The 13,911-nt window shown below is 37.4% G+C and overlaps 1 protein-coding gene across 1 annotated transcript in view; it reads right to left on the bottom strand.

The window, feature by feature from the left end:
- The window catches only part of WFS1 (wolframin ER transmembrane glycoprotein), a gene marked incomplete at both ends in the record, with an annotated part of 30,039 nt that extends 16,559 nt beyond the window's left edge, over nt 1-13,480 (bottom strand). The window contains one exon of the mRNA XM_079535042.1: nt 13,288-13,480. Coding sequence (XP_079391168.1) covers nt 13,288-13,480 — 193 coding nt within the window. The remainder of the gene's footprint in view (nt 1-13,287) is intronic.
- Nucleotides 13,481-13,911: the final 431 nt, after the last annotated feature.

Raw genomic sequence — 13,911 nt, 5'->3', positions numbered from 1 at the left:
CAGAGGGCACAAGTGGTGCCCTCCATACTCAGCCCACGAGAAGCTGCATGTCAAGCACTGCATTCAGTTTTGGACCCTTCACTATAAGGAAGGCAGTGATGCACTAGAATATGTCCAGAAAAGGGCAGCAAAGCTGGTGAGAGGGTCAGGAGGACAAATCTTAAAAGGAATGGCTGAGGGATTATTCCATCTGGAAACAAGGAAGCTCAGAAGAGGTCTTATCGCTCTCCCCAACTACCTGAAAGGAAAAGAGGAAATAGCCTTCACTTGCACCAGGGAAGGTTCAGATTGGATACTGGGGGGAAAAAAAAAAAAAAAAAAAAAAAAAGATCTCAGAAAGAGTGATGAGGAATTAGAACAGGATGCCAAGGGAGGCACCGGAAGTTTTCAAGCAAAGGGTAGATGCAGCATCAAAGGACGTGGTTTAGGGGGCGCAGCAGTGATGGGTTCACAGTTGGACTAAACCATTTATTGAGGATAGAAAAGACCATTTTTACAATATAAATTAGCAAAGCACACTCATTTTATTTCTTTGTTTATTCAACTCTGTGATATTACAATTACATTGCAAATCGACAGGTAAAGTTCTCAGGGAAGACTGCTTTAAAAGTGCAGACTTCCAGTGGAAAAAAGTGCTCCCTGGGGCTGGTTTCAACTTCCTACTCAGTTATCATGTAGATAGCCTCTGCACTGCTACAGAGGAGCTGTAAATAAAAATGCTCATTAACATTATACTTGTGGATTGGTTCCATAGTTGTGGAGTAAGGGCAAAGAGCAGACAGTGGTGTGGTCTGGAGGTCAAATTTAGAATAGCTATGTATCCTAGAGTTCCTATAATGATAAATATTTTTCCTTTGCTTAGCTTGAGACAGGCCTAGAAGGTGATCAACAGGATAAAGCATGAACTCCTCAGGTCACACACCTGCTGTATCAATTTACTTTCCTAAAGCATTTAGGTCAGCTGTTGAAGGTAAACAGTACAAAATGCAGTCAAAGTGTATTTCAGAACTAAGAAGGACAGAGAGAGATACTTTCCTTCAACTAAGTTGAAAACTGGGAAGACAAATACTATGAAAGACATGTCCACCATAAAAAGGCTAAGTGATCATCTATAACTTACTGCCCCTTGTTCTTTTCTTTAGTATGTTTTTAGTGAGAAAACCTAATATGTATTCCTCCTACACAGAAGTACCACAATCAAAGTGCTGTCAGTAGAAGCTTTTACTTTCTAGCTTTGGTAAAAAATGATGTCTTTTTAATGTCAAATCTTATTCTGTCTTGAATATAAGATTTTCTAGAAAAGAGGAACGTTCATATTACAACACTTCATGCATCTTTTATGACAATTAAATTAGACTTCACTAACAGTTGTGTGTCAGTAGCATTTATATAAGCCAATGGAATCTATCAGTTATTCAAGGTTCACAAGCTCTGCAGCCATTCAAATGAAAGCAGGCAAGCAAAAGCACACAATTTTAAGTAGTATGCAGCATGCATGGAAGAATCAAACTAAGACAACACTGAAGTAGAAGGGTGGTTGGAACTTCACATTCACCTTGAGTTTCTTCCTACCAAGACTCTTTAGTGACCATCATCAGGCCACTGTAGGGTTCAGCTCCTGACACACAGAACAAGTTACTTCTACCTCGTCAGAGGCAGGCCACTCAAAATTACCAATTTTTCATCAGAACAATGATGCTACAAACAAAACTTCAATGTTTATTATTATACATCATCATTATCTCTCATACCACGAAATTACACTGTATCCTTTTACCAGTGCTAGTGCTATTTGTTCACTATGAAATTATGTTTTACAATTTCAGAAAAATCCTGAATACACAAGTCTTAACTGTTTATATAGATAGATCGTAAGTAAGCTGAAGAAAACTAAAGAGTACTTACTTGTATGAAGTGTCATACATTGCTTATGGATCATACAAAGCAAGACTCCAATTTTCAGTCCAGCTTTGTAGCCAAAGGCTGAAATGGAGATTGCTCATTTTAGCACAGGCAGGCATTTTTACTCTGTTAGGTTTTGATCTGAAGGAGGAGATGTTGCAATAAAGGGAAACACACTGGTTTTGAAAATAATTCTATATGATATTCTGTTAGGATACAGTTATTGTCCCTCGTGTCTCAAATTTAGCAATCAAAATGACAAAAAGGCATTAAATCCAAAGAAAGCGATTAATCCAAGTATCAATGACAGGGCTTGGTGCTTAGCAGACAGACTGCATACAGGATAATAAAAGTGTTTATTGATGAAGTTTCCTACCAACACAAATATATTACAGCTCCCAGCAGAATGGGCTTTGCTAGCAGGACTAGTGCTAAAAGTCCATTCTACTATCCACTGTTGGACAGATACACACAGCTCTTTTCTCCCCATTTAGGTCACAACTTCATCACCTGAATTCTCCAGATAAAACCAGAGAGCAGAGACTAAACAAGAAATGCCCAACTCAAAAGCGAGTATTTTAAAGGATCGCAATCTCATATGCTGAGCTTATAGTCTTTGTTCAGATTGTTACTGGGGAGCCAGAGATCTGCATTACTTCGCACAATAAACCAATCTATAGGCAAACACAAGACAAGTACCTCCAAGACCTTTGAACAAAAGAAACTTGATGAATACAAGATAAAAGGAAAACTGAAAGTAGTTTCTCAGACAGGAAGCAATAATAAAATAAAGTATTCATTTGAAATATATAAATTTAAAAGAAATTACAGTTTTTACAGGTGAATATTAAAGCTGCACGGAAACGCTTCTGAACAAAAGATTAAGGCATCAGGCAACACCCACACACAGGAGGAAACCTGTACGGCATACAAACTTTGCGATCACAACTACAAGCATTCATTTGGGCTCAGAAAAGAAAGTGACAGGGACATGGAAAAGGAGGAAAAATGGTGTGTTTGGGAGAATAAAACAGATTACAAAATATGAAATGGCCCCTGGACTGGCTTTCCCATTTTATAATTACAGCAAGTGCTCCTGAAGCAAGTGAAAATAGGACGAGCTAAATATATGCGCAGTGCATATGTTATGTTCAGTCCTAGCCAGTGTTAGCACACTTCCAAGCTCACATGAACCTTTTTAACCATTTCATGAGAACACTTGACAGTTGTCGCAGATGAAAACTGCTATCACGGCAGCCCAGCAAGGTGGCTCGAGAAACAGTAAATCAATTTCAGTTGATCCCCAAATCCTAGGGTTTTAAAATAAAGGATTACAGTAAAACAAACAAACAAACAACAAAAAAAACCCAGACTAACAACATCAGTAAAACCCAGAGACGAAGCTAGCATCACAACATTGATATTACTTATTTCATTTATTAAACATAGTTAAAACTCAGAGAAACCAGAGAAATGAACAATTTCTGATTCTAGAAAGGAGCAGCTCACAGAACCCAGATGAGCTCACTCTACTACTACTCTGCAGCAATTTAGATTTAGTACCTGTCTAGCTGTGCCCAAAGCCAAAAATCTGCTAGAGTTGAATTTAAAAGGAAAACAGGATATTTGAAAAAATAAAAGACAGGAAAAAGGAGAGGAGAAGTTTTTAGAAATAAGAAGGCATCATTGTAAAGCTGAGGCCACTCCTTAATAAAAAGAATTAGAAAAAACAATGAATTTAAAACACACCATGATAGACTAAAAGACATTGAGGAGAATAACCCAGTGCAGAATCTGTTACTGCTTTCTATACCTTTTTCAAGCACACAGATTGCAGCCAGCCCACCACACAGACAGAAGACAACTCAAGGCCAACAAAATATTTTATTAAAGAGATGGTCACCGTTAAGAGAGATCTATTAAAAGATATGTTCCCCTGCCAATCCTAACAGAAGATAGTGCTAAGAGGCTTTTATGCAGAAAGCTCAAATTTACTTCAAAAAGTTACCATTTCTTTCAACTGTATTTTAAAACATAATTTCTTATTTGTTTATCCAAGTGCTCTAACATTAAAATCCATTGAACTAGATGCTGCAGCATGTAACTTTTCACTTAAAGCAGAGAGATGAAAAGTGACAAGCAAGATATCAGAGAGACCCATGATAGCAGAGACCATTACGTCTGTTATCCATACCTGGCAAATATGTAAAAGGGAAAAAAATAAGCCTGAAAGTTCCAAAGTTGGTACCACATAAAAGTCAGCAAATAAAAAGTCATGACATTAGACAGCCCTGAAGGAGTTAAAAGGTGGGAGAACAAATCTAGCTCCTATCTCTCTCTAAAGTTGGTGTGTAAGTCTTCTCACACAAGTTTTATAAAGAAATTAGGAAGAAGGCTGTTAAGTAGATAAACAATAGACTTAGAAACAAAAAACTAGAAGTGGGAATATGTAACTCACAGGCTCCCAGTGAAACAATAGGACTCCTATTATTTAGTGCATATTTGATATTAAAAAAGTCAAATACAGAGATATCAGTCTGCTGATAATTGTGTTGCCCAGGGAAAAAATATACCAAAAATAAGCAAAAAAAAAGAAAAACCCCAAAACCCAAACATGATCTACGACTCCAAATAAACTGCAGAAGGATTTTGTCGGATTAAGTGTTAAGAGTGCAGATGAAATGCAGTGAACGCGAAATAAGACAAAGCCATCCTATCGCTGTATACACTGATAAGCTCTGAACTACCATGCTTAACCTTGGAATTGTTAACAAACCATTTTATGAAGCAACTTCCCAGCATCAGTAAAACATTATTTATCAGGGCTTCTTAAGTTGGCGAATGAACTCAGAAAAACAATCAAGTCATGGGAACAACTTGCAAAATGAAGAAGATAAACAGAGTGACTACTCCATGTCTTAACAAATCCAACAAACAAAGGGCATCAACTACCACAAACAGTCAACAGGTTGAGAATACTGAGTCAACGTCAAATATCCGCATGAATTTAAGAAACAACAAACCAATGGACAAACCAATGCTTGTACTAAAATAACATCCAAACACCAAGATAAAGAGCTCACACTTTTGAGCCAGGAAATCTCCAGGATGAAAAGACAAAGATGATCGTTCTGAGAAGGAAAAGGGGGCTCATGAATACCTCAAACACATCAATAACGTAAACAAAATAGGTAAGGGGGCACTAGTACTGCACACAGACAAACCTCCTTATGTCTAACAGGTATGCTGTAGGCAACACTGCAGAGGATTCAAATGAAAAGGCAACAAGAATCTTAGATTGGAAAGCATCATTACTCAGATTCTCTGGTAGCAACAATACTGAGAACCAACAGCAACTTCTGTGATCCTTCACAGACTAACTGCAGTACGAGCTCATGTAGGAGAGGAAAAAAAAGCTGGATGAGATCCAGAGGAAGAAAAGGAGCAACTTTGTACTTTAACAGCTTAGAGAGTTTAACCATTAAGCTCTATACTTACATAGGTTTGGTTTGCCTTTTTTACTTCCAAGAAGTCACAGGATGTCAAGCATTCCCCTCAGCTTCACATTTTTAACTGACCAGTAATTTATGTGTGATGAAGGTGGTATGGAACATGCTTTCATGTGCGGGTCTTTCCAGCAGCTAAGACACCACGGGGAGAGAGGAGGGAAAATGCCATCGTTGACATCAGATCTCCCATGCTTGGGCAAGTTCACCGAATATCATGAAGCACAGTGATGTCTGAACTGATCAGTACCACCCTATACTGAACTTCTCTGAAGCCTGAGGTAGGCATCATTTAACTGCTCTGAGATCCTTTAGCAAGAAAATCTTATTGTAAAACAGCCTGAAAGGGTGTCTGAACTACAAAGCAAACTACCATACTTCTACTTTGATAGGTTTCTTGCATGAATTTCCTGTGTTTACGTCTAAACTCTACACTACCTATCATTCTGTATTTGCAGACTGCTTTGAAGTGTTGGCACCTTTCAGCAATGACCAGCAGAGCAATATTCCTGAACCACTGTTCTAAGAAAGCTCATTTTCCTGCTCTTAAGCTTTTATCAGTCTCATTTTCTAGTCCTCCAGTATGTATTTATCTTTGCTATAGTTACAGTTAAAAAAGCAAAGGCAGTAGAGGCCTTGCTACAGAGTTCAAGACTACAATAAGGCCGATTGCAAACAGCTGGTCCTTTTGGGCTACTGTGAAAAAAAAAAAATGCATGACTGAAGCATCAGAAATAACAGACACCACAGTGAAGCAGTTAACTCCTGTTAGAACACTGAACAAATTTGCTCTGAGATTACACGTCCTGTGATATTTGATATACCAGATTCCACATATCATTCTTCAGGATTTTCTGCAGTAGTCCATTTGCTAGCATAAAGAAAATTTAACAGAGTTGAAAATTGAAGATGTTACAACAGTAGACAGAAAATAAGAAACAAGAACACACGCACACACAGTAAATAACGTGGGCATCATTTATTCAAGCAGTAAATGCTCACTAGGAAAAAGAAAGCTTAAGAGACCTCCAAAACAGTACAGAAGAACATGTTTTGTGCAAAATCTCACTGGACTGTATTTCTTTCAGAGTTATCTCCTATTAATGCACTTCCAAAGGAAGCGGAAATCATTCCAATACCAATACAATGGCACTTTCTGTAGTGCTCTTTCTAGAAGCACAAAACTGATAAATTTATCCAGATGCAACAAATCATATTTTCAGGGAACAGTCCACAGCTCTTTATTACAGATTTTATTTTCACTATGAAACAAGTTTTCTCAAAACTCAGACTTAAGAAAAAGGCATACACACATTAATGACAAAAATATTTTTATTGCTAGAAGATGCTCTGTAGACACAGCTCCAAAATGAAAAGAAAAGTTAAAATTAATCAAGCACCTTTCAGGAATAAGAAATGTAAGCTGTTCATCTGCAGTTAGATTTGTCTATTATAGATGTGCTCTTAGAAAAAGTTGATCTGTACATTTTGTAACAAAATGTAATGTGCTAATAGCTTTTGTGTCATTGGATTGTACTGTTGAGCTTTCAGTGTTGAGAGGAGCCAGTTGGAATCTCTAGAGAAATCCTCCTACTCACTTTGCACAAGCTCCAGAAGCTGAGTGGCACTGCGCACAGTACCTGCACAGCACGACAGTTTTCCAGAAAAGACTGACGTTCCACCCAAGCACAGGCATTAAGCACCATCTCATAAACACCAGCTGTCTGTATAGAATATAACACAGAGGACCTGACTGCAGAGGGGGAAATTCTGCAAAAAACAAAACACCGCTGTTTTAGTGGTTTTAATTCTTCAGACCATTACTTGCTCACCTGTAAGTGTTCATTCCTTCCATCCATTCAGAAACCTGCACTTTTTTAAATGTGCCTTTGATTCCATAGTGGTACTATAAGACAGTCCTGCTTGTCTCAAGAACAACTAAACACATTTGTATTAGCATGCATTGTGAGGCATTCTATTTTTAAAGGTGATAACAGGGATGAGAGCGAGGGGAGTAACTTTTCTTTAAGAGAAGTCTAGGGCTCGGCTCTGCTTTCTCTGGGAGCAGCCCTGCGTTTGTAGATATGATTATAGACTTAGTCACACCACAATTGCAAGTCATCAAATAGCATTAAATTGAAAAGGGAACAACTTCTGCACCCCCATAAAGTGAAGGTAAATTGTCAGGAGAGAAGTGACAAAAAGCATGTAGGTGGAAGACTAAGAGTGATGATCTTGTAAATTTTAAAAGTGGAGGGAAAACTATTCTTAAAAGGTGTTTCTTTCTAGAGTAGCTATTATTGTACACTGATCACTTAAAGTAATTTAAAATGATTTTACAACTAATAAGACAGCTTTGCTGCTTTTTTCCTATGCGGTCTCAGATCTACCCCAACTTATCAATAAAAATTTAATCAAAGAGGTTCCAAGAGTGGAGTTAAAATTAAGCTTTTCGTCATTTCTCAGGTAAAAATTAAAACATTGCTAACCTTCTCCACAAAAACAAAAATAAGAAAAATCAACCTGTAGAAAAGCTATGCGAGAAAGACCTGAAAACATAAGCCTTGCATAGTCCACATAGTTGTGTGAATGTTAACCCAAGTTATCACAATACTACATCTCAGGAATTCTGCTGTGAAAGTCCTTCATCACAGGCACTATCAGTTCATTAACTTACTGCCAAAATAGCAGCCCTTAAAAAAACACCTCCGATATTCGGCAAGTCAGCAGTGCCTATTCCTTGCTTACTAAGCACTGCTAATAGTTTACCGAGTTTGCAAAGGACTGGCTTTATTTCCAATTTACTTTATCCAGCCTCACCTTCTAACTTCTGCACCTAGGTAGGCCTTTCTGCTGTTGCAAGAGGCCCCACTAACAGCGCAAGTTTCAAATCTCTCCTACGCTTTTTTTTTTGCTGTTCTATTTGAAGATGAATGTACAGATACTAAGTATGCCCAAATGTTTTCATCTCAAAACACTACAAAATACATACAGAGGTTAGTCAGCCTCCAGAAGCTCTTGCTGCAGATTAATTTCTTCTATAAGACACTCAGTTCAGATAAGGCATGAGCTTCTCAGCTCTTCCAATTTAATGCATTTTGTTTGCACAGCAGAACACACATACTGGATTCCTTTTGGAGAAAACTTAAAAGGGAAAAAACTATTTCCAACTGCTAGATTTAATTCAGACAAGCTGAGTTTAGTATAAATAAAGCATACAAGATGAGTATAATACAAACTTTGGGTCCTCAGCATCAAATGATATACAGAAATACTCTAATTTCATGACACAACATGCTGATGTGAATGCAGCTCCTCCTCTTCTACTGCTCCTTTCTATCCCTTCTTATCATATACATAAATAGACTTTAGGACTACATCCCAAATGTTACCTGAAAGCGGAATCATTAACTTCTGTTTGTATAGAACCCTTTCTCTCCTACAGTAATGCCTGGACAAAGGCAGTAGTCACAGGTAAAGTCTGAAAGAACATCAATAAACTGACAAATAAATTGTTAAGTAATTAATACTTCAGGGCATAAACCTCCAGTTTAACAATCAAGTAATTTTCTGAGTTTTCTTCAAGCTTTGCACAAACATTTCACGTTGCCTCACAATGTGCCTGTACAGCAAAACATCACCTCTGTCTTCATTTTCTGATAAAATAGAGCTCTGAAGCAAAGGTTTCTTATAACATTAAAGTAGAAGCAGCTAACATGTGGAAAGTATTTGTAAATTAGCAAGGTTCCCTCCTATTTGTTAACCTTCATTTAGCAATGCATGGGAGACACACTGTTGCACACTGTTACAATGTATTGTAAACTGTTTTGAAGATTTTTGGGTACTGTTTATAAATTCTAAGTCACACAATTTATAAAAGAAACTTCAAGAGGTACAAAAAAACCTCATAACCTTCCACAGAGCAGAAATCCCACATTATCTACTGACATAATTCACAAAGCTCTCAGTACAAATACTTTCCCCATACGTTCTCAATTTTAGAGGAAGAAATCGGCGCATGTCCTTAATAACAAAAACACGGACAACACAAGTTAGGGAAGAGATGCTTCTTGAAGCACTGCAACTCAGTTCCACAGTGTTCTCAACATTGCCCAAGCTCACCTTGAAATCCTATCCGATTTCTTTTTCTCAACTGTACTGGCTAGCAAACATATATGAGTGATGTCAACAAAATACCCCCCTCCCAAAATAAAATCCCTTTTGTCTGCGTAAAAGAAATAGTCACCATCACACTGCTCTCATGATTTCTCTGTTATCCTATAAGTCCCCTCTTACCTTCCCTTCTACTGTTGACCAGCAGGCAGTTCAACATTATTTTAAAGGAAGATATTCTGCATGCTTGAAAAGGAAACACCTCCAGATAACCTGGAGCACAACAAACATGTACCTGGGGGCGAGAGTCAGTCCAGTTCAAGTTATCACCACTGCTGACTTGAACTAATTAATGGAATGCAGATATTCCAGGCAAGTATGCTATCATTACATGTTATGAGAAGTTTCTCTCAATTATATGTTCTATGTACAAACATGGGAAATGATTCCTCTAGCAAGCATTGTGTTTTTAGGCCTATTTGGAAAATTGTTCTTATGGAGTGCAAAACAAACGGACAGAAATTGAGGGGCCTGTGCACCTGGGAGGCATAACTGTGTCTTTGAGATCTGAGTCTTAGTTTCCTTCATTAAACTTCACTAGATTTCATTAGCAAGCAGCCACTGGTCTTTTTTTTTTTTTTTTTTTTTTTTTTTTTTTTTTTTAAAAACCATATACCACATTCCTCCTGACACAGACTACTAAGGTAATGACAGAACTTCTTTAAGCAGCTGGCAACTCTTCTGTAATTTCCTTACATAAATACCAATGACTCAATGGTTTTGAAGTTTTGGAAGTTCTCATTAGCAGTGCATACGCTTTGCTCACTAATAAACTTCCTGTCCAGGAACATTCATGACAGGGCAGCAACATTGTTAAAACAAAAAAGCAACAACAAATTGACACGCATGCCATTACTAACACACTCCACACAAAGAAAACTCAATAACTTACATAGGTAGAAATTTTCTTTAGATAACAGGTTTGGATAGGAATTGGAAAACCCCTTTGAAACAAACACCCACCAATATCTAATGCATTTGCAACTACATTTGACTGCTACCTACTACTGTGAGATGAATTATATAAGGAATGGCTAAAACACTACCTAATGATATTAGCCTATGATGAACTAAAGGCTGACAAGAGAACACCTTCAGATTTTTATCCAAATGAAGTACCTATGCTTAAGTGCTTTACTGAATTGCAGCCAGGGCATTCATTCCTTTGCTGGATTATGCTGCAAGATACAGATAATGCTGCTGGAGTGCTAGATTGGTGTTTCCAGGAAACAAATTACTTTCTGTTCCAATCAGCACTATACATTTAAATGCACTAAACAGAAACAGGAAGAAAAAGCATATATCTGACATGCAGATATTCAGGTAAGAATATTTCAAGAGTAATGCAACGATTTAAGTTGGAAGACATCTTATGCAATCTCTCTGCTGAGGCAGGGCCATTTAGAATAGGGCACCTAGGACCTCATCCAGGTGGCTTCTGAATATCTCCAAGGAGAAGACTCCACAAATGACCTCACCAGCACTCAGCAGAGGGAAGAGATCATCTCCCCCTTGACCTGCCAGCAACACTCCTCCTAATGCAGCCTAGGTCCCATCTGATATGAGGGGTACCAGAAATGCACAATCTAGAAGTACTGGAAAGTCTTGAGAAAGTTCCAAGGTTGCTTTTCTAGCTCAAGTCATTTATCTTGAGGCCCTAGAAATAAGGGTTTTAAATCAAGATCTCCTCAAGTCTCAAGGACTACAGCTGGCTGTGATCCTTCATCTCCCTCTGAGCTGAGATACCACTAGGGGCAGACTTCTAAGATCAGCACTGAAGAAGAGCCGCCCTTTACGGGACAGACGCTGTTGTCCACTGAGCGCCCACAAAAGGGCAGGCAAATAATTCACCAGGAGGCACGAGTTTAGAAGCCACCCCTTCAGTACTCTGCACACAAATTTCAAATGAACCTTGCCATTCTCAAACCCTTTTAAGTCACTGTATTTGACTGTAGTAAATTTCATTGAATCAACATGTTAAATTGGCCAGTGATTGAGTGCCAATTGAGTCACAGGGTTAGGTAGTACGATTCTTAGTATTGTAAAAGTATTAATAAACACTAAATTGCTGCTAAAACTAGAGCTGTGTAAGAACCAATCTACAACAACTATTCAAAGGAGCTGATGTAATTTTCCAAGGGAGAAGTTGGCTCCCAGAGCATGTTTTATGTCCTTTCCTAAAACCAGAATACAACAGAACTATATCCCATAACTAATAGACTGAGTTCTTCTCACATCTTATGCCTATGAGCAACCGGAATGTTATTTATTGGTAAAGGCTCCAGTGATTCTGAGGAATACCTTTTTTTGGTTTGAATACTGCAAAAACTGCTGATTTTGGATCTGAGATAAGGTTTTTTTTTTCCTATTTATGCTTCAATAAGTATATATATGAATGTGTGAACTTCTGTGGATTTGTATTTCTCTTTCTGAAGGTCTACTAAAATCCATTTTTAAGTTTTAATGACCAATTCTGCTGTGGGTGGAAGAGAAAATTCTCAGCTTCATCTTTTATGAGATTTTTCAGTTCCAGAACACGTTAGTATTATGCTAAATTTTACAAGTACAAAATAACCATAGAAAAAACTGGACAGAGAAATACGATCTTATTATCTAAATCAACTAAAATCTTGGTTATTAGAAACTTTGGCATGATATAACAACAGCAACTCATTTTGCAGCTTTAAATACTTGAATATATTAAAAGGAGGATGTAAAGGGCAGTGACGGTTATGCCAGGCTATTCAAGGGAATATCATCAGAAATGAGCCACAACTGAAATGGAGAAATACATCAATATTTGGAAGTCCTAGTCCTAAATTAAGAATCACATAATTGATGTCAAAAGTCTCTATTCTCTAACATCTGAGTTATTTTACAGGTGGGCTAGATGACAAAGATGGCAGCGATACCCTGAAGCATGTTAAAAATTCAGGCATTCAAAAAAAATTCACTACTTCTATCAAGAATGTGCTCTTTGGTACCAAAGAATGCAGAAGGTTCCAGCAATCAGTTCTGAATTGCATACAAGTTGTACTAACACAGCCAATGGTATTGGCCTGAATCTTGAAAGTCTAATTTTACAGAAAGTTAAAGAACAGTAACCGTGCTTGGAATACAAGATTTCTTGCAGAAGTATTAGATTGCAAAATGAATTTAAAACCGAATTCATCAGCTGAACACAAGAGCCTTATGTTTTTGTTTCTACCTTCAGCAAGAGGTTAAGTATTCTGCCGTTCAAGATGTATTGCTATTCTTAAGACTTCTTATCTGACAGCTAATACTAACTTCACTTCTGTCACTGATTTCATACATTGGTCCCTTAATTTATGTTACTCTAGTATCTATTCATCCATGTTACAATTTCATATTAAAGCTGCAGTCAGCATGTAGTCTAGCCAGTTAAAGAAATTAAATTTAAGCTTTTATATTCTGCTGAATTACATTTAATTCTTCCTGCTGATTTTTCAGAGAAACTTCTGCTGCTGCTCTATGTACATTAAGAAAACTAGATAGAAAAGCTCAAAAATACACAACAAACAAGCAGCAAAGAAAAAAAAACACTCTTCCAAAACAATAGGTTAAGAATTTAGAGGCTGCTTTTTATTACTTGGCAGCGTCTCTTCTGAGCAAGAGCTTAAAGTGTATACACATATTGATCTCTTAATATCACTCAATTTTGCAGAAAAACTGCTTTCATACTCACCATTTTTTTCAGCTTTCTCCCTGCTATGGGAGTAGCCTGGAACTGAAGAAGAAGGAGTTGCAGCATCTTCTGAGGGCGGTCCAGATTTATGACTGCTCTCACTACGGTCCACAGCAGCAGCATTCAGCTGGGACCTTCCAAGATGCAGTTGTGGTTGAGAGGGACTTGATGGAAGATCAGAATTTGAGCTCATTTTCGCTGCAAAAGAAGAGGGGTTAATTGTCAAATAGCAGAATCACTACATAAAAACAAAGTGAAATTTAAAATCTGAATCTGCATATATACAGTTACAAAAAGTCTCAAAAATGAAAAGAATATTGCTAGCAACTTCAGGGTGTACAAATACATCCTTGGATAATTCCAAGCATCAACAGTTACTGTTGATTACTGACTGAGCACATATAGTACTATACAAGAACAGCTACTGGCTTTATCCATTAACTAAATAAGAATTGATTTTTCAAGAATAGACAAACAGCTCACAATTAAATCCTGTAAATACTACATACAGACAACTATTTGAGTCTTAATTTTGCATATATAAGAAATAAAGATTCACTCCTGAATTTTTTATAGAACAATATCGTCCACTTTAAAACAACAGAAAAAAATTGACTTCATCCT

Source organism: Tetrao urogallus (genome assembly GCF_951394365.1).
Source record: "Tetrao urogallus genome assembly, chromosome: 4".
Lineage (NCBI taxonomy): Eukaryota > Metazoa > Chordata > Aves > Galliformes > Phasianidae > Tetrao > Tetrao urogallus.
This window is presented reverse-complemented; position numbering and strand designations above follow the sequence as displayed.